At 33.8% G+C, this 22,614-nt stretch overlaps 1 protein-coding gene across 1 annotated transcript in view; it reads right to left on the bottom strand.

Moving 5' to 3' along the window:
• The window catches only part of LOC131665279 (guanine nucleotide-binding protein G(I)/G(S)/G(T) subunit beta-1), a 265,346-nt gene that overhangs the window by 204,280 nt on the left and 38,452 nt on the right, over positions 1-22,614 (bottom strand). Inside the window, exon 2 of the mRNA XM_058937065.1 lies at positions 8,717-9,003. Coding sequence (XP_058793048.1) covers positions 8,717-8,773 — 57 coding nt within the window. The 5' untranslated portion in view covers positions 8,774-9,003. The remainder of the gene's footprint in view (positions 1-8,716; positions 9,004-22,614) is intronic.

Below are 22,614 nucleotides of genomic sequence, written 5' to 3'. Positions count from 1 at the left end.
AAATTTTTCCAATTTAAACTTGGGGGTACCGGTCAAAAAAGTTATAAAAATTATATGTAAAATAAATGTATTCTACATCCAGGCTTGAATTATGCACAAATCAACGACATAAAAATTTCGTCTACAGTATTGCTTGTGAACACATCAAAACCAACAGTTCTTCCATTTATTTTTCAAAGATATATCTTTATATTTATAGCATTGGTTTTTTTAAGAAGACAAAATGTGATAAGCTGATAATTGGTAAAATTAAAAAAAATGATAATTTTACACTTTCAAAATATTTTCGATATATTTCATTCAAATTAAGACAACAAAATTGAGTTTTAATTCTCACCTTTTGATATGTACAATTGAATTTTTCCTGATCCTCAAGTTTTCCTGAAACTTTCCTAAAGATTAAAGCTTCGTTATTAGATGGCATGTGCACCTTCATTTACAAACCTAATGCAAAATTATTATAACACAGAATAAAAACTTTATTCAATACATTTTATGTGAGTCTAGAAAAAATATCATATATTATTAATTTAGTAATAAGAATGAATACTATTTACATGCTATGTAGGTAACTTCTTATCTTCTATTTTTAATCTTATGATTTGAAATAATGAAATCTAATGATAAGATAAATTCTAAAACCGCCTATCTAACGAAACTAAACTTTTTATAGCTTTCATTGTTTGTATGCTAAATCCTGATTGTTATTCCACCAAGAATAATGAAATAACAATCATACTCATTGTTTAAAGTAACTTCCAATCACGAACACTTTCATGACTTTTTGATAATATTATTAACAAAAAATTAATAATAATAAAAAGCTTAATACACAAGAGAGAGACCAGAGAAACAGAGAGGTAGAGAGATTCGTAAATGTGTAATGTTATGTAAATAAGGACTTTATTACAATTAAGTTTATACCTCACAGTGAAGCTATCCGTTGTCTGGTGGCGCTATTAAAACTATTAGGGTACAGTCGGTCTAGTTGAGTCAACACCCTGTGTAGAACCTCTCTATGGTAGGCTGCTAGTCCATATGTGGAATGAATTTTAACATTATAAATATCACAACTAGCATTTATATTTTATTTGCCCGTATTTATTATATTACAGGGTTACATACAAGCACAAACACTTAACATATACTGGTAAATAAATACCATATAAACATTTGTCTTATAGAATTTTTATTCCCACTATTGTATTGCCAAAGCTAGTAACATAAAAATAGATAAAACCATCGCATTCTACGTGAAATAATAAATAAAAAGCATCTATAATACCTCTTGAAAATATTTTCTGTAATGCTAAGAAAATAAGAGATGAAAAACGAAGCTTTTTTGTTATGTATTCACAATCAAATTTTCTTTTGTTTAGTCGGTCAAATAGTTGGGAAAAGATATGAGGAAGAGGTATACGTGTTTTTTTATGTATTTTTTTCGTAGAATGCAACGGAGGCACTTATTTCATCGTAGATGCATTCGATTTCGTGCTAGCGGTCAAAACCCGTTAAAAAATAACTAAAAAATAGAGTTTTGATAAGAAAAAAAATGGCGCATCACTTGAAAAAATCTGAAAAAATTCACGGAAATAGAATATATTAAAACTGAATTTTCTTCAATATTTTGAGCCTGAACTTCACGATGGGTCTATTTGAGAGCGATTTGAAATTTTTTCGATTTTTTTAGGTTAGATGCGACAGGTCAAACGCCATGAAAAAATATCAGGTGATTTGTCTTGCCATGAAATATATGCTCAAATTTTATCAGACTCCAAAAATAAGTCTATTTCGTTAAGAAAAATAAAACGTAAAAAAAACGTAAAAACACTGGTAAAGGAATTCATTTGACATGCCTAACTGAGTAAAAAACTAATCCCGCAAATCCTGGGAGGGTGTCTTTTTAACTATCTTATCAGGGGGTACACTTTGTCGCACGCTTGACATAACAGATTCTTCGATTTTATGTACAAATATCGCGTAAAAAAAAGTCCTATTTCAACGTAAAAATCCCGGTCCTGAAAAGGATATGAAACGTGCAAAACAGACTAACTGAGCAAGTTGTGGGTAACTCCCAGATTCTGTACGATCACAAAGACTTTAGAGAAAAATGCATTTCACCGGATGAACAGGGAAAACTGTGAGTATAGGAAAACCGACAATATACAGCGTTTTCTCCTTTGTAGCATGTTCTCTGGGGAGAGAAAACTACTGGAAAAGGTTCTAAAATAAAAAAATACAGAATGGTTATAAACTATCACAGAACTCGTCAGTTTCAAAAACCGGATCCATAACAATGATTAACATAGATCGATCAGCTGTAGAATCAGCTCGACTGAACCAGATCAGAGGGACTGGAAACCGAAACTATCATCAACCTAACTTTGCTAAAAATAAAATTTATACGTTTCAAATGTTGCAACCATGTTTCTGAGACTGTTAAAAAAAATAAACTATGTTTTCATCCCTAAAATATTTTTTTTTGTATAAGGTATATAGTGGAAATATATAAATGGCTAATTTTATTCATGTATTTCGTTGACACTAACTCTTGCCAGATTGTTTTTTTTTTTATTGAGAATACTTTCAGAAAACATCATTAAGTAAACGTAAAGTTAAAAAATTATGTAACTAGAATAATTATTCGGTTATTGAGTTGGCTAACTTTATAAATCCAATAACCCATACATTCACTAGAGAATATAACAACAATCTTGGTCATCTTTTATATACACAAACAGTAAATTACATGTATTGCAACGATTGCCGAAAATCGTTACGACTCGCGCGCACCGTCAAGCGTGGCTATGCGAAATAGCGGTGATCGGCTTAGGTTAGAGAGAAAGAGAGGGCGCGCGCGCGTTAGGGGCAACGACCGGGAGGGGAGGGCGAGCGAGTTAGTATAGCAGAGTTCATCAGCCTTGCTACATCGTGTCTTTCGCCAAGTTACTCATAGCAGTGTCAAGGGGTTAGAGGAGAACATTAGATATTCTGTGCGGAGTGTTGCAAGTGAGTGCGTGTCCTGCACCTCGGGCACAGCAACGACGGCTGCAACAACAATCCCGCAGCAGTATTTGCAGCGTAGCCCAACGACAGCAGCCAAAGCAGGTGGCAGCGGCATCTCTTAGTTTTTGTTGCGGTTGGCCACCGTATCCGAACCATCTTTGCGGTAAGTGCACTGCACTTTTGCGTTGATTTTGCGTGCGATCCCGCGCAGTGTGCGCGGTGATTTTCGTTAATATTGTTGCGCGTGCGGTTAGTCAGCGGCGTCCGCGGAATTAATTCTCTCTCTCTCCCCGTTAGATTAATCTTGTATACATAGCGTGCGTCCAAGACTCTCGGCTACTCATCCCGTGTATAAGGTTTAGTTATCATAATAAAGTGGTTCGTGAACAATACGAGACGACTATATTATTTCGTCTCACCTTACACCGGTATTTATGTTTTGATTTGAACGCGCCGAGAATTCATCATAGACCGCGAGTGCGATAGATAGAGTCGTACGTCAAACGAGTTATCGGCTGCGGCCGACGGAGCGCTGGTAAGCGAGCGCACCAGCACCTCTAGCGGTCAGTACGAGCATTGGAGTTGGTTCGCTACGAGAACTCGGCGCAAGCGCACACCGGCATAAGGTGAGTTAGCGTGCTCCAAGCACGCAGTTAGCAGAGCACCGGTTGGCCGTTACGGCAATAACAATTGCTTGGGTTTAGCGACTAATCGGCAGCCTGTTACAGTATATTTTCTTTTGTTATTTCCAAGTGTTATAAAACAGTGTTTAAACAAATTATGATAAAAGTTTCTATTTTGAAAAACAAAAGGTGTAATTTGCATTTTCCTAATATATAAATAATAATAAAGCTAAACCTTGCTTTTGTAAGCTCAATCTCTCACGCAAAAAAATAACCACTATTAATCACTGTAGATCAGGTCACTACAATCTTAAAGCTTTTCTTTATAAAATAAAATTCTTTAACAACGCCATCTGTGACTATAAACACGAATATCAACATCTTGATCATATACTCTGGCAATGCCCGCTGTACAATTATCAAAGCTTAAAATTTGTTGATAATATCTCTAAATAAAAAAAAACAGTATAAATGTGTTGAAATATGAGGTGTGTTCAAAAAGTAAGGTGACTTTGTATTTTTAAGAAAAAATATTTATTTATTTATCAATATTTATGTTGTCCCCTTCAAAGTAATCTCCCTCAGATACAATACACTTATACCAACGGTTTTTCCGATCCTCAAAGCACTTCTCATAAGCACTTTTCGGTATAGCCTTGAGCTCTTCCAGCGATGCAGTCTTTATCTCTTCAATCGTTGCAAATCTCCGTCCTTTCATAGGTCTCTTTAGTTTTGGGAACAAGAAAAAGTCAAATGGAGCCAAATCCGGTGAATATGGTGGCTGACGCATGATTGTGGAGTTGTTTTTGGCCAAAAAATCTCTCACAAGCAAAGATGAGTGAGCAGGGGCATTATCGTGATGCAAAAGCCATGAACTGTTTTTCCACAATTCTGGGCGTTTTCTTCGTATTGCTTCTCGCAAACGGCGCATAACTTCAAGATAATACTGTTTATTGACCGTACGTCCATATGGTAAAAACTCCTGATGCACCACGCCATGGTAATCGAAGAAAACAGTGAGCAAAACTTTGACATTTGATCGAACTTGGCGTGCTTTTTTCGGTCTTGGCTCATCTGGACTCTTCCATTGGGACGATTGGACTTTGGTTTCGATATCATAACCATATACCCATGATTCGTCACCAGTTATGACCCTTTTGAGTGAATCTGGGTCGTCGTTGACGTCATTCAACAGTTCTTGAGCGATGCTCATGTGACGGTTCTTTTGGTCAAAATTTAGCAATTTCGGAACAAACTTCGCTGACACACGTCTCATGCCCAAAACGTTAGAAAAAATTTCATGGCACGAGCCAAGCGATATACCAACATCCTCAGCAACTTCTCTGATAGTGATTTGACGATTTTCCAGAACAATTTTCTTCACTGCTTGAACGTTTTCATCAGTTGTTGACGTGCTTGGGCGTCCAGAGCGAGGCTCGTCATTGGCATCTTCCCGGCCATCTTGGAAGAGTTTGTACCACTTGTCAACATTTTTTTTACTCAGAACAGTTTCACCGTATGCCACCGTCAACATTTCAAGTGTTTTGGAGCACTTTATTTTATTTTTTACACAAAATTTGATGCAAATCCTTTGATCCATATTTTTCGATAGCAAGAAATCGCCGAGCACGCAAAACACTTATAACCTTTACGCCTCTCACAACCAAACAAAAAATGCTATACACTTGAAACTTGGTACAGATGTTCGGGAAGAGTGTACCAACATAACAAAACAAAAAAATCGATAATCGAAAGTACGTTGCCCGTGAAATTTGAAAAGTCACCTTACTTTTTGAACACACCTCGTAAAATGAACTTACGAATAAAAAAATACATATATACATAAATATGTATAAAAATTTAAACTGTGCAAACAAAATACACAAAAGAATTCACGTACACACTGTATTTTACATTAATAAACTTCTGGCGGTAATATATTGTAAGGGTTTGCATCACAATTGTTTCCATAGAATCAAATGGCGTGATCAGTTTTCAGATTTATTACAAAGTCATTAACTATACAATTATTTATCAGTGTTTCACAATAGCAAATTGAAATTGGATAAAAAATTGTTATAGAAAATTTCTTTATTGGTTTTCCTCTAATTAATGCTATAGTCCGTTGTTCAACATAATGAATTTATTTAATAACTTTTTATTTCTAGTAATTTGTTTACATAATTTTTGATAAACAATTCAACAAGTCAATAGAAAAAGTATTAGTAACTTATTTTTATCTTATCCAATTTATACGTGGGACTTCAAGTGTTAATATAGTTATAGTAGAATCTCCCCAGAAGTTTTAATAACGCAGGCCGACAAAATTTCAAAATAGAAAAAATCTAAAAACATGATAGCATATTTTTGGAAGTTTTTGAAACGCTGAATCAGAATCTGACTTTAAAATTGCACCTAAGATTCTCGAGATATCCTAACCTAGAAGTGCGAAAATCGCGATAATACGCTAGGTGCGAGGTTATGTAATACCATGAATAAATTCTTTTCCAAAAACAAGTAGAATCATAACAAAGCAGCATTCTTGCCCATTAAAACTCATTTTTTAGATTAGAGATTTTTTTTTATTGAGATATCATTGATTGAAGTTGAGTACTTTACTTTTAAACCCATTCTCCTTAACGCCCAACGATTGTAACCTGTGACCATATAAGCCCAGACCCTTGAACTCAATTGACTTAACCCTCGACCCATGTAACCTGTCATTTAAATGCTGTTGTAAAACTGCTAAAATACTTAAAATTAATTAATGATATCTCCATGAAAAAAATATCTTCAATACAAAAAATAGAGTTTAAAGGGCAAGAGTGGTGCTTTATGATGGTTTTACTGTTTTTTGTGAAAAAAATTTATTGACGCTATTACATAACGTCGAACATAACAATAATCGTGATTCTTGCATTTTTAGGTTAGGATATATTGTAAATTTGAGGTGATTGATTAATTTTGAATCGATCGATTACTTTCGAAAATATACTTTCACGTTTTTGAGTTTTTTATGAATGTTGGCCTGTGTAATTATACTAGTTACAAAGAGTATTAAGCATTGTTTTTAATTTTATTGCTGTCAAAGAAGAAACACTAACCTATGAAAACTTGAACAAAACTGTTTTTTCATAGTCGTATTTTTTCATTTGTCATTCTGAAAGTATTTTAAATTAAAAGAAACAGTTTGGCATTATTACTGTCAACGAAAATTCATTAACGAAATTAGCCATTTATACATATTTCCACTGCTTACTTTAAAGATTTTTTATATTTGTTGTAACAGCCTTAAAAACATGATTGCATCAATTGAAACGCAAAAACTTTATTTTTAATAAAATTAGGCTGTCGATAGTTTTGATTTCCAGTCGATCTGCTGCTTTTACAGCTGATTAACCTGTGTTAATCAAATCTAATCATTGCTAGGGATCCAGTTTCCTAAGCTGTAGACTTAAATGGAACATTTTTCACCCTGAACCATTAATTTTAATTAAATGAAAAATTCACGTTTAGTACGATTTTTTTCGCTATTTTTTTTTTAATGGTCTCACTGTGCGCGTCGTGCCACAAATTTTCCGCAATCTTAAGACATTTCACGAGAGTTCCTCGATAACGCTTCAAGCGTCTGATCCTCTCTATATGAACATATCCTAGCAGGGTTATGATCGAAACCCCTTGCGAAAAGTGCACTCTCTCAAGGAGAATGAGTTGCACGGTCACCAGGACGGATAGAGGGTCGGTTTGCTCCTATCCATTACGAACTTTGCAGGGAAACGGATACAAGTTTTGCCGAAATAATGGGAGCATGACTCTTCAATTTAACAAGAATGAAATGATTGTAAAGTTATGTTATTCTTAGCACTCTCCATTTTGTTCAGCAAAATATTTGTTAATCCAATTTTAGAGCCAATCCAACGGGTTGGCTCTAAAATTGGATTAACAAATATTTTGATGATTGTAAAGTGTAATACAAATAGGAATAATACAATACAAAACATCACCAATCGTTAGCTCTTAGATGTGCTCAACGTAGTGCCCCGTGGGTGTGTCTATTTGAAATGATGTAGAATAAAATCAGAAAAACATAAATTTGCGATTCTCCAAATGAACACAGCTTCCTGCATATCGACATATCACCCGACAATAAAACTAAGGCTGACACATCCAGCAAACATTGAATTTTGCAACGTCGTAAACTCGATAATGTCAAAACAAGTAGTTGACACTAATTGCAACGTTTATAGCCCTACAACACATAAAATGAAAGCCAGATGTTCTGTAAGACTAACAGATGTATACGGGAAACAATCGGGATACACAGATTAGCGCTTGGAATTTTGTGCGAAGTCAATGATAAGGAATACATCATTTTCACGTATTATTCCGTCAGACATTTAATGAAAAATAAATTTATTCATTCGCAATCTTGAGTCAACGCTATTTGTCTCAGTTATATATATATATATATATATATATATATATATATATATATATATATATATATAATATATAACTATTATCTGTGACTCTGATATGGGACAAAACGTAACTTGGCTTTATAAACTACATTGGTATACCTTAACCACGGTATTTTTCGAGATCTAACATTAACATTCGTACAACGGATACATATAAAATACATACAAATAATAACATATATGAATGAAAAATGACACTTTTAAAAATTTCACAAATTGAAAGTCGACGCAAAAAATTGCCGGTATTTTAACAGTCATTTGAAATCTGTCTATATTTACGGCAAAATCCTTTAAAATTACAAGAGGTAGAAATAATTATGTAATTAATTTTACGATTTTCTCATAATTTTTAGGAAAATTTAAGGGCACCATCGAAAAGAGTTCATTTAAAAGTAAAAAAATATGTCTTCTCAATTTTTTGGTCACAAATAACATTAGTTACGAGCTCTCATAGAGTCTGTATTGTTTTGAATTCAACCAGTTTAATAAAGAAATAACCATAGATTACCAAACTTTTAGAGAAATATTTTATAATCACTAGAAAATGTAAAATAGAAAAACAAATTATGAACATATAAATATAATATATACATTAATTGCACTTACCCTGATAGCATTTTTTAGAGTTTCCGCCTCTTGGCGTAGAGCATCTAATTCATTCATAATGATCTGCTGTATCGATGAGTGTAAGACTACTCCAAATATAATTTAAACAGAGTATTTGTCCTCAATAGACTGAACGTAATATTTTCTTATGAAGAGTAGTTCACTGTTGGCCCATACTCCGTAAAATCTGTTAATACTTATAATCAACTTCAATATTATCTACTTTTACAATGCTCGGAATTATTGAGTTTATATTATCTAATTTGATCACCGTAATAGAAATCCATCTAAAACAAAAGATAAAGAAAACTTTAAAAATTTCAAATGAGAAACATTGGTAGGATCCTTGTTTGCAACTGATCTAACTGATGACTATATCACAGGTAATCAACTTATCAGTACTGTTACACAAGTATACAAGATTTTATATCACAAGCGAGCTATAGTATTCCCGAAGGATTTTGGTACACATAATCCAAGTCTGGCCTCAGAATGGTTCCATCACAGTTTTTGAGATAGCCGATAGGTATAGATAGATTTTTGAGATAGGTTTTAGATTTTATAAAAATAAAAATGTAAAAAATATTGTTTTTGACAAATTTGAGGTTATGAAGCACAGTAAATAAATTTTTTCACAAAAAATTACTTAAAGCATATTAAAGTACAAATCATCCTATTTTAAATGCCGTCGAGTTTGCCCAAAAATCTTTTTTTTCGCCGAGATATCACATTTAAAAATTTTTTTATTTATGAATTTCTCAAAATTCGAAAATTCATTAACCTTTTGTTGCACGAATTTTTGTGTTCAGTGAACTTACTCAAACATTGTTACTCGGAGGTTTTTGGGGTCGTTGATGACGAATCTGAAGTCAACGTACACGCACGCATATACACACACGTACACACACACGCATTTTTTCAAAAATCTAACAGCATATATCGAAAATTCAGACAATTTTACGTCAGAGATGTCTATTCCTGATAAAAGATTAATTGAAAAAAGTAAAAGAAAATCGTCCACTTAAGACTTAATAGGTTAATGGATTTTCTAATTTTGAGAAATTCATAAATATGAAAATTTCAGAATGTGATATCTTGGCAAAAAAAAAGATATTTAGGTAAACTCTACGGCATTTTGAAGGAAAAGATTTAAATAGCTTACTGTAATAACATTGATTTACGATGCTACAAAACTTGTCAAAAAACAGTGCTTTTTGCACTTTTAGGTTAGGATACGAGTCAAAAACCTGACATGATTGAACAATTTTGAGGCTAGATTTAGATTCAGCGCACCAAAATCCTTCGGAAATAACATAGCTGGCTTGTGATACCGGAAATGACCTATTATTTGTATACCTATGTTATTAATCAGATTTTATATAAAACTTTTCATCAGACTGCTTTAACAAATTCCGTTTTGTCGTGCGTACAATTCATATTTACTCTGGTGAGACTTTTGAAATACATTCTACATTTTCTTAAAATATATAAATTAATTTTTTTAATGTAATATTTATTTTATAGATGTTTTAACATGAGAACTAATTTTTATTTCACATTTTATTATTTATTAGGTTTGAATTTTCGTTTCAGCGAACCAGAGAATCATCTCGCAAATTTGTTAGCACCAATAATAATACAGGCCGATAGCCAAAAAACCCAGAGCCGCGTCAATATATTTCCGAAATATTTTGACGCGCTGAATCCTAATCTGATCTCAATTGTTCCATCACCTAATGTACTCGAGATATCCTAACCTTATAAAAAACGGCTTGTAGCTCGTTATGTCTCTCTCTCCCTAAAGCCAGCAATAAATAATCATTTATAATATAAATAATTATGTGTTGAAAATTTATAATATATTCTAGTGTCGAGCATATGTCAGCGAATTGGTAAGTGACGAGCCCTTCGATCGATTATTGACGGTCAGCTCGTAACACAAACTTCGCGGAGAGAAAGCTATAGCGAGAAAAGAGAGAGCATAGGTGCGATAGTCATAGTTAGTCTTGCGCCGACTAAGTGTGCATACGCACTGGAGGAAAAGAAAGAGAGGTCTGATTAGCAAACGGAGAGGGTAGAAGCTAGCAGGCGGTTAGGCGATTGCGCTCGGGAAACAGCTTCTGGGTGCCCCGTGGAAGTGATTGGAGGATTGTAACATACTCGCAAGATGGTTCACCAAAGAAAAAGCGTTTTCACATAACGAACGACTTGTCAGATTTCGACAGACAAAGCGATCGCACTAGACCGATTCTAGGAACTACGAACGATTGTAAGTACCTTGCCGAAGCTTAGTGTAACGGTCCTATCTATGAATTCCTAGACTATTTTCTCGTTTTCACTGTATTACGGCAACCCGCTAAACTCGTAAATCTACATCTATCAATTAGTATATTAAATGGCGGCACCTCACGTATTATATGATTGTATTAGAGCAAGAGTCAAATTTCATGACCATATAAGCTTGACGACACTCTACTCATAGATATAGATATACCAATTAGATTGATCAATTAAAATGCATTATTTAGAAGTAATTTCAATAAACCAAAGTATTTTTTATATAAATTTTAAGGCATAAATTAGGATTATTATATTTTCAATACTTTTACGAGGGGGGTCAATAAGTCTTTACAAAAAGAAGGAAAAAAAAGTTTTGCGTATGTAATTTTTTTTTATTTTTCAACATAATCTCTTTGAAGGTCGACACATTTAATTAAACGGCCTTCCAGTTTTTTTAAGACATCAGAAGAATATGAATTCTGAAAACCCTCCAAATAGGCATTTGTTTCGGCGATGACTTCTTCATTCGACGTGAATCGTTGTCCGGCAAGCCATTGTTTGAGGTTAGGAAATAAGAAAAAGCCACTGGGAGCGAAATCAGGCGAATACGGTGGATGGTCAATTAATGAACTCGAGCATTGTCTTGAAGAAAGAGGTATTTTTTTTTGTTCAAGTGAGGACGTTTCTCTCTGATTTTTTCTTTCAGCTAACCTAATAATGACGCATAATATGGTTCAGTGATCGTCTGGCCCTTTTCCAAGTAGTCGATGAGACGATTCCATGCGCATCCCAGAAAACCGTGGTCATAATCTTGCCATCTGACTTCACTGTCTTTGCCTACTTTGGGGCTGGTTCTCCTGCGGTAATCCATTGTTTGGACTATTCTTTGCGTGCCAAAAGAGCCTCAGAGGTGACCACGCGGGTTCGTTTGTTTTCAACAGTGAGCAACCGCGGCATCCATCTTGCTGATATTTTTTTCATCCCCAATTTTTCATGGAAAATTGAAATGATTGTATCCTTTGATATCCTTGTGGCCTCAACCAATTCTCGCAATTTTAATCTTCTATCACTCAACACCATATCGTGGATTTTATTGACCATTTCAGTCACGATGTCGCCGTCGAGCGGTGCGGACGTGCAACCGCCTGACGCATCATCGCTACATAAGCATTTCAAGTGTCATCCAAATACAAAAGTAGGAGCAGTTGTGTGTTTAGTATGTGGAAATTTCTATCATACGAGTGAAATAGTCGCAAAAATCAATGCAGGAAATGCAATCAAACTAATAAACAGCTCATTCATAATATGCCAGGAGCATCCAAATTTTGCACTAACATCAAACTTGCCATATGGGGACTTAAGTGAACAAGCTAGTGCTTTCATAACACAATTTAAACTTGTAAGTAGAGAACAAATAAAACAGGAAATATTAAATGAGCTTGTGAATGAAAAGCAAATTTTAAATGAAAAAGATAATCATATGGATGTAACACAGATCAATGATCTGGATGAATTACAACAATTAAAAGCCGAAAATAACCTATTGAAAGAACTGTACAAAGAAACAAAAGAAAAAAATGAATTGCTCAATGAACTACTAATTAAAGAAAAACAAAATAATAATGCAAATACTAACATTATAAGAAAAACATATGCTGAAATAATTGCACTACCAAAACCTAAGCCCAAAAGAATACCAAGATTAATAATAAAGAAAAAGAGTAATGATAACATAAACTTAGAAAATCAAGTAGCACATTACTTAATTAAAGACAAAAACATACAAACAAAAAGTGTACAAGTTAAAAATACTGACACAATAATTATCAACTGCATGACCGAAGAAAATGTCACAGTGTTAGAAAAAACTTTACAAAAAAAACTACCGGCACTTACTGTTCTAAAAGAAGAAATACGTAAACCGTTTGTTAAAGTAGTAGGAATTTCTAAAGCTTTCACAACAAATGTAAAAGATATAGAAACTGATATTAATGCAAGAAATTTTAGTCAATACGAAGAAAAATGCAAAGTAAATCATGTATTTACAAATGAAAAAAATAAAACAGTAACTGCAATAATAGAAGTTCCATATGTTATCATCTATTCTATATAAACATATAAAAATCAATAGTAACAAATTATTTATTGGATGTCAAAACTGTAGAGTTTTTGACGTCATCAACACATATCCGTGTTACAACTGCTCAGGTTTTGGCCACGGCGGCGAAAAGTGTGAAAAAGCAAAAAAAGAGCCAACGTGTTATAAATGTGCAGGCAAGCACCAAGCAAAAATGTGTAGTAGCAGCATACTCCAATGTCCAAACTGCATTTTCCACAATGAAACATATAGTAAAAACTACAACGTACTATAAACCATAGTGCAATCGACAGCGAAATATGTGAAGTTTTAAAAATGAAAATAAAAAGGTATATTGAAATGACAGATTATCCAATTCAACCAACTTATCAAAGATATTTTGGTAGAATAAACTTTGAAACAAACACCCGCAAGATATATAACCGTCCGAGAATAAATAACAGTTTATCGTTATCATCATTATCTACTCCAAGTCCAACAGGTAATAAAACCAGGAATACTAAATAGTTTTCTGCAATATTACAATATGGATAACAGCTTATATGATATTATATTTGAAAATAAACATAACACAGATAATATTGATGATCTAAACAAATATATATGTAAAGAAAATAATATCATTCTTTGTATAAACATCAGAAGCCTTAAAAAAAATTACAATAAATTACTAGTATTTCTGAAGAACCTCGAAAAAAAACCATGTATAATAGTATGCACAGAAACATGGAATTTAGACAATCATGAAATATTCCATATTCCAGACTATAAAATATATTACAATGAAAGTAAAATAAACAAATCAGATGGAGTTGTTTTGTACGAGGTGTGTTCAAAAAGTAACGAGAATTTTTAAATTTCGCGGGTTTGGAGAGTCCGCTTGTATAAAATTTTTTTTTATTATGTTGGTACACATGCCCCTGAAGTATGATAAAATTTTCAGCAATATTCATTGCTTACTTTTTAAGTGGCAGCCGCTAACGTTAGACGTGTTTTTCGAGCTCGGCGATTTTCGTTTGTGAAAAAAAATGGATCAAAGAATTTGTATTAAATTTTGCGTAAAAAATGAAATAAAGTGTAGTAAAGTTTGTCAAATGTTAACAAAGGCATATAGTGAGTCTGCTATGAGTAAAGCAAGGATTTATGAGTGGTATAAGCGTTTCCAAGATGGCCACGAAAACCTTGAAGATGACGAACGACCCGGACGCCCAAGCAATTCAACAACCGATGGAAACGTGAAAAAAGTGAAAGAAATGGTTATGAACGATCGCCGAATCACAATCAGAGAAGTCGCTGATGATGTTGGCATATCAGTTTGCTCATGCCATCAAATTTTTTCGAATGTTTTGGGTATGAAACGTGTGGCAGCAAAATTCGTTCCAAAATTGTTGAATTTCGAACAAAAACAGCGGCGAATGGAAGTTGCTCAGGAGTCGCTAAATGAAGTCAATAACGATGCAGAACTACTAAAACGTGTTATAACAGGTGACGAAACATGGGTTTACGGATATGATGTCGAAACTAAGGCTCAATCGTCCCAGTGGAGGCATTCTGGATCGCCAAGACCGAAAAAGGCTCGACAAGTACGGTCGAATGTGAAGGTTATGCTCACTGTGTTCTTCGATTTTAATGGCATAGTGCATTATGAATTCTTGCCACAAGGTCAAACAATCAATAAGCAGTACTACCTATAAGTTCAACGTCGTTTGCGTGAAGCAATCCGAAAAAAACGCCCGGGTTTGTGGCAAAACAATTCATGGCTTTTGCACCACGATAATGCGCCTGCTCACACTTCATTGCTTGTTCGTGAATTTTTGGCCAAAAACGAAACTGTAACGATGCCTCAGCCTCCATATTCGCCAGATATGGCTCCATGTGACTTTTTCTATTTCCAAAAATAAAGAGAACATTAAAAGGCCGTCGTTTTACAAGCATAGATGACATTAAAAGCGAATCGCTGAAAGAGCTAAAAGCTATTACAAAGATCGAGTTTCAAAAGTGTTTCGAGGATTGGAAAAAGCGTTGGCATAAGTGTATTGTATCCGAAGGGGACTACTTTGAAGGCGACAACATTAATGTAGATGAATAAATAAATATTTTTTTCATAAAACGAAAATTCTCGTTATTTTTTGAACACACCTCGTATATGAAAGAAGAAATCACCGAAATTACAGAAGTTCTTGAAATAGATAAATTAAAAATAATTAACTCTAATATTACACTAGAAAACAACAAAAATTTAGTGCTGTCTGCTATTTACAGATCTCATAATTTATCTAAATCTGAATTCCTATTGAATCTCAAAGAATTATTGAAAATAAACAAAAAATATAAAAACAATATTTTAATGGGAGACTTTAATTTTGATATATTGAGTGAAGAAATACTTGATCAAGATTTTTTACAAGTGCTGCTAGAAAATGGATATTGCCCTGGACTACATACCATAACAAGACCATCCAATATTGATATTAACAAAGGTACATGTATAGATAATTTCTATGTTAGGCTAGGAAAAGTCAACTATAAAATTTACGTCCTCAACGTACCCTTCAATGATCACTACCCCATAATGATGAGTTTAAGGAATAATTATAAATGTACACAAAAAACCAATTTTAAAATAATAAACTATTTTAAACTAAAAAATAAAGCCAAAAGAACTGTTTGGACTGACATACAAATTATAAAAGACCCTAATCTAGCTACGAACAAATTAATAGAAAAAATTCAAACATGTATTACGGCATCATTTAAAAACAATAAACACAATAAGAATAAAATGAACCCAAGGAGTAATTGGATAACTAAAGCAATAATGATATCATGTGCACACAAGGAAAAACTTTATAATAATTGGAAAAAAGATCCCAATAATGCAACAAAAAGAGAAAAATATAAAAACTATGTAGAAACTTTAAAAAAGACCATAGATCTAGCTAAAGAAAAATATGAAAAAAATCAAATCAAAACAAATCAACACAATCCACGAAAACTATGAAAAATAATCAACAACAAAATTGGGAAGAAAACCAAAAAAAACAATAACATAAATCATCTATTAATAGGTAATAATAAAATTACAAACTCAAACGACATTGCAGAACAAATGAATACATTTTTCAGTACAGTAGGCAAACAGATATGTGATAATATTAGACAACCAATAAATAGTAACATTACTCTACCATCTATGAACAACAACAGTATTTTTCTACATTTAACAAATAGAATAGAAGTTCAACAGACAATAAGGAAAATGGGCAACAAAAACGGAGGATCTGACGGCATCAACACTCAGGTACTAAAGATGATAATAAACCATATAAGTGATCCGTTGACCTATATCTTTAATTTATGCTTACAAAAAGAAATATGGCCTGACGAATTAAAAAGTGCTGAAATTATTCCTATCCACAAAACTAAAGAGAAGTATCTACCAACAAACTATAGACCTATATCTTTAATATCAAATATCGTCAAAATTTTTGAAAAATTAATACAAATCAGGATTACAAGTTTTTTCAACAAACATAATTTATTTTCTAATAAACAATTTGGTTTTAGAAAAGGTCTTAGCACCAAAAATGCCCTATACTACCTAACTAACTCAATATACAATCAACTAGATAAAAGTAAATCAATAGCAGCAACTTTCTTGGATCTAGCGAAAACTTTTGACACTGTGGACCACAAAATTCTACTCAAAAAACTCTATAGATAGGAATTAGAGGTAGTGCGTGTGAACTTATCAAAAGCTATCTAAGTAATAGGAAACAAAGAGTTAAAACTAATGGTGAATATAGTCAATATCAACACGTCAACATTGGCATACCACAAGGTACAATATTGGGACCTTTATTTTTCATAATCTACATTAATGATATGTTACAATTGCTACCAAATGATAATGTGTTGGCTTTTGCTGATGACACGGTAATTATCGTGAAAGGCGAAACATGGCATGAGGTCGAAAAAAATATGAACTTCTTCTTAAACAAACTATCCATTTGGCTAGCATTGAATAAACTGTCATTAAACATTGACAAAACAGTATACATGGCATTTGGAAATAACTGCAATAGCAACTCAACATATCTACATATAAATATAAAAGGTGCATCCATTCGAAAAGTTGATAACACTAAATACCTTGGAGTGCATTTCGATAGCCATATGAGATGGGACATGCATACAAACATGCTATACAATAGACTAAAATATCTAACTTATATTTTCTACAAATTATCTAGGATAATGAGCACAGATAATCTACGTATGATTTACTATGCACTTTTCCATAGCATAACAACATACGGTATTATAGCATGGGGTGGAGCATACATTGGAAGACTCAAATATATACAAACTCTACAAACACGACTATTACAAATAATAAATAAAAACAAGTTTATAAATGAAAAAAATCCACTAAACATAGATCAAACATTCACCATGGAATCTCTAGTGTATCACTATGTCAACCTGCAAGATATGTTCCTGAAGAAAAATTCCGTAACAAGGAAAAAAACTATACAGCCCCTTAAAAGAAAATTAACAATCAGCATTAAAGATAGCTATACAAGAGCTTTAGCCACCTTCAATCAACTACCTTCTCACCTCAAAACTTTAAATGGCAATACTAAAACAATAAAGGACAAAATAAAAAAATGGATAAAAGGCCATCCATTCTAGATACAGAAATACAATGAACCACAAAATACATTGCAACAATTTATAACAAATATATTACAAACTAAAGCAACAAGGGAACTTTGATAATAGTCTACATTCAGCATTGGAAGTCCATGTGGATGTGGATGGGGATAAGTTTCTCTTGGATGTAAGGACATATTTGTGTTCACAAGGCACTTGTACACTTCATTACAATCGTTCTCATCGTCGAATGTCTGAATATAACATGAAAAAAATTAATGTATCAGATAACTACAGAAAAATAATAGAAACAATTGCTAATGTGATTAACATAGCTTGGAACTCACAACGGATAACTATTAATACCAAAACAAAAAACGGACTCAAAGAGAGAAAAAGAAACGAAACTTACATTCAAACAAAAACAGATACAACCAACATAAATTTCATTAATAAATGTATGTATTGCACATACAAACAATTAATTGGTAAAAAACATATACATTTCATAAAAGAAGAAAACAAAGAAGATCACAAAGAACCAAATACAGATAAAGTAAGATATAAACCCATAGAAACAGTATTTAAACAAATAGATGACATTGCAGACAATAATAGTATGCAAATAGAAACAAGTAAACCAAAAAATACACCAGGAAAACCGATTCTACAAACAAATAATATTCGAATGACCTATGGAGACATCAATTATCTTGGAAACAATAAAGCATTATTATACTTTTATAGAGGTATCAGAGGATATCAAACTTTCACTAACTCATTGTACTCACTTGAACAACAACCTAAATATAAAGATTTGATAGTCTTAGATGACATAGTATTCACAGCAACATGTAAATCTGATTCACATAGACAACATACTGAAATGTTCCCTCACTATAGAGTCACGTGTGCTACAGGACTTACTTGTCCTTTTAGACTAAATACATACGAAAGAATATCATATGCAAGAAAAATGAAAGCATCAATGACGACAATCGTAACGGCCAGACAAATGTTAATCAGATATTGGAGATAGCAGAACAAAATCGAAGATAATTGGTGAAGTAAGCTTTTATAGGAAGCATTCTTGCTACCAATATTAAGCCATACTTCATCTGTGAAATATTATAATCTATTACAAACCGACTCTTAGTTTTAAGTTTTTTGTTTTTTTTTTTTATTTATTTATTTTTTTCTTAATTTTCTTTGTTTTTTTTTTATTTTCTTTTTCTTAATTTTATTTAAGTGTTTAGTAGTTTTAAAATACCAGACCAGCGAACAGGTTTATCCTCTGCCGGATTACAAATTTGTAATTGTAAAATTGTATAATTATTACTACTTGTTGTAATATTTTGTACTATACTCTGGTTAATAATAATAATAATAATAATTTCGTGCGTACTCACTTCTACGGGGCGTCCTGAACGAGGTTCATCTTTTGTTGTTGTACGACCGCGTTTAAATTGATTTATCCAGTTACAAACAGTCTTAAACCCAGGGACAGACTTGCCACGAACGGCGTTCAACTCAACTGTGATTTCTTTTGGTGTAAGGCCTTTCAAATAAAAATGTTTTATCACCGCTCGAACCTCTGTTTTTTTCATTTTTCAAATAAATCAATAACTTTTTGTTCAACCAACGCTCACAAAAAAATAACTTAATGCATCGAGCTGAAAGTTTGTACGATATCTAGTTAGTAGTATTGCTTGCCAAAAACATCATAATTTAAGCGTGACGAGCGCCATTTCTTGGATTTTGTAGAGACTTATTGACCCCCCATCGTAACCATTGAATATTATCGAATTTTAATGTACAAACTTAATTTATTTATAATTTTACAAATATTAATTATTATAATTAAGCCAATACTCTGAGGTCGAGATAACGATCCAAAGAACATGAGTAAGAATTCGTTTTATTGAGAGCAACTTAGTTATTATTATTTGCAACGATTACCGAAAATCGTCAGACTCGCGCGAGGTTAATGAGCGGCTAAACGAGAGGAGCCGCGTTCGGTTCGCGAGAGAGAGAGAGCGCGTAGGGGCAATGACCGGGAGGGGAGGCTCCAACCGGCAGTATGACTGTGCCACTCATTCTGTCAGCGTCGAGCTAACCTCCATTTCCGAGCCGGTACGTTTTCCTGGTGACAGTGCGAGAGCATAGCGAACTTTGGTGCAGTGCGCTGGGTGCGGTAGCAGCAGCAATAGCAGCAGTAACAACAGCAACAACAGCAGTAGCAGTGACAGCAGCAACAACAGCAGCAGCAACAACAACAGCAGCAACAGTATTCGCGGCGGTGCAGCGAGCAGCGAAGCGGCGTTCTAGCAATTTGTCGTTCGGATACGGTTGGCCACCGTATCCTCATCGTTCTCGCGGTAGGTGCACCTTCCCCCTTTTTATCGTTGTAATTTGCATGCGATCCCGCGCAGCGTGCGCGAGGAAAATTAGTTGTTGCGTGCGAGCGGTTAGTTCGCGGTAATCGCGGTTTTCTCTCTCTCTCAATCTGCGTGTGTTGTCATTCGCGCAAGCGTGCGTAAGTCTCTCGGCAAAACCCTCGTGTAAATAAATTGCATAAATAAAGTGAATATTAATCGTCATCTTCAAATTAAATAGTCGTTATTTCGTCTTTCCTTTGTCCGGAGGTCGCGTCAGTATTTGTTTACAGTAGATTCGAATTCGCCGGTAGCGTAGCACGAATCACGAAAATATCGATAGGCGGGAATCTTCAACTTGGGTTCCAGCGGAGGCCGCACGAGCGCTACTAGTAAGGGCGACAGCGCCGCCAAGCGGCGAGTTGGGGGAACCCAGCTCGGAATAGTTAGGAGACCCTGCGCAGGCGCACTCCGAGACAAGGTAGGTTGCTGTGCTTTGAGCACAGAGATAACAAGACGTCGTCTAGTCGGAATAAAGGTACTTTCAAGAGATTGTCGACTAAATGGCAGCCTGTTACATATTATCAATAAATAAAAAATCAATAATTTATTTAAACAAATAAGAGTATATTTATCGAAAGCGTTGATTTTGTACTTACTGACAAAATTGTTAGAATTGATAATTTTTAATTTTTTAATCAGCCGATTTTATATTGACATTATAAGAATTGTCCAAAAAGATAAATTAATTATTATTCAAATATTATTATACAATTAAATTATTTCTTATTGGTAATGATGTCTATTAGCTATAAGTTATGTTTCTATGTAAAAATTTTTATTATTTTATTGTAAAATTTGCACTACTGAATGAACTAATTTTGTTAGTTAATAAATTTTAACTACGATTTTGTGATAAGTGCAAATTATGCTTAAATTATCTATATTAAATTCTATATTTTTTACACTAATTAAATTTTTTTTAGCGCTGTCCATTTTATTGTAAACAAGAGAAAATAATTTTGTACATTTACATAAACAGCGTGAAAAGAGCTATTCTACGTAAGTGAGATTATAAATTTTGTATATAAATAGGCTTATTTTGCACAGGTCAGAGTATTCTCTCCTAGTCTTGCAAAGTTAGCGCTCGAGATTAAATAAACTTGGCTTATACTCAAATTGTTTCTCTCTTGTGATTACCTAAGTAAGCCTTTCCTCTCCTATTTGTGACTTATGCTGGACTCATAGAATACTTCGTGCTATGAGAAACTTGAGCTGAATCACATCTTTTTTCAAAGAAAGACTTCGCACCATAAGAAACTAGAGTAAAGTCTATCCTTTGTAACGGGGGGGGGGGGGGGGGGAATAAATCTAAAAATGGGAAATTTATTAAAGAACAAACTCCCACGATGCAGAGCAAACCGCCGCTCCATTAAACACGTATGATAATACGAGTATTCGCCTTAACGTCAGATGATTTATCCTATTTATCTTCTATCGATCAGAGTTGAACTCACCTTAAGTCACGTGTCTTGTTACACTTGATGAGTTTTAAGTGTGAGCGACTTTACTCCTAATCTTCTTAATCCCCTAGATGTAATTGGACTAAAATCTAAGCCTGTTTCAAATACTTAAGCTGCCAGGGAAATCAAATGACGAAAACGGCGAATTAATTTAACAGACTTTAATTAATAAAAAAAATCACTACAGTCTTTGTTGGGCCGAAAGACTGACGAACGAAAATAGGATTTTACAACTTAATTATATTCGGTGAGAAAGAGAGAGAGAGAAGATTCGAATTCTACCGCGAACTAACGCACGGCGCGATTACAAAAAATAACGCTATCACGAATAAACAAAATATCGAATATATTTTGTATAGCTAAATATGACGGGAGGTGCACCTACCATGCGGTGCAATTACGGTGATCAGCCGTAATTGTTGTTGTAAAATTTCAACTGCCGTTGCCCCTCAATTATCAACTGCTCCGCCTTGTACTTCCTCTATCAGCTGTTATCTGCTGCTTCTATACCACTGCTCGCTGCTGCAATATCGTCGTTGCACACCTGCACGTATTTGTCCCAGAGAAAACTTTTCTCGGCGAAAACAAAGTGCGAAAACAAATCGGCGGTAACTCGCGTTCACAGCTGAGGTGTAACTGCTTATTCAAATGATCGCGCGCCCCCTCTCTCTCTCAATAGTTCGAACTAACGCGCGAGAAGCAGAATCGCGAACGGTTCGATTAATTAAATTGACTACCGTTGCACCTTAATTATATTCCAAATAATCATATATGTTTTATTGCATAAGTTTAAATTTAAAATTCAATATTAATATCATTACATTAAATACAAACGAATTCTTACTCAATAACGCGACAAACCACGAGAGTACGAACTAAATACAAATAATAGTTGATAAGTAACATCACATAAGTCTCCCTCTCTCTCACTCTCACTCTCTCTCGCTCATGTTGCAATAGCTAACT

Source organism: Phymastichus coffea, unplaced genomic scaffold, assembly GCF_024137745.1.
Source record: "Phymastichus coffea isolate CEN01 unplaced genomic scaffold, Cenicafe_Pcof_1.1 PCOF00049, whole genome shotgun sequence".
Lineage (NCBI taxonomy): Eukaryota > Metazoa > Arthropoda > Insecta > Hymenoptera > Eulophidae > Phymastichus > Phymastichus coffea.
This window is presented reverse-complemented; position numbering and strand designations above follow the sequence as displayed.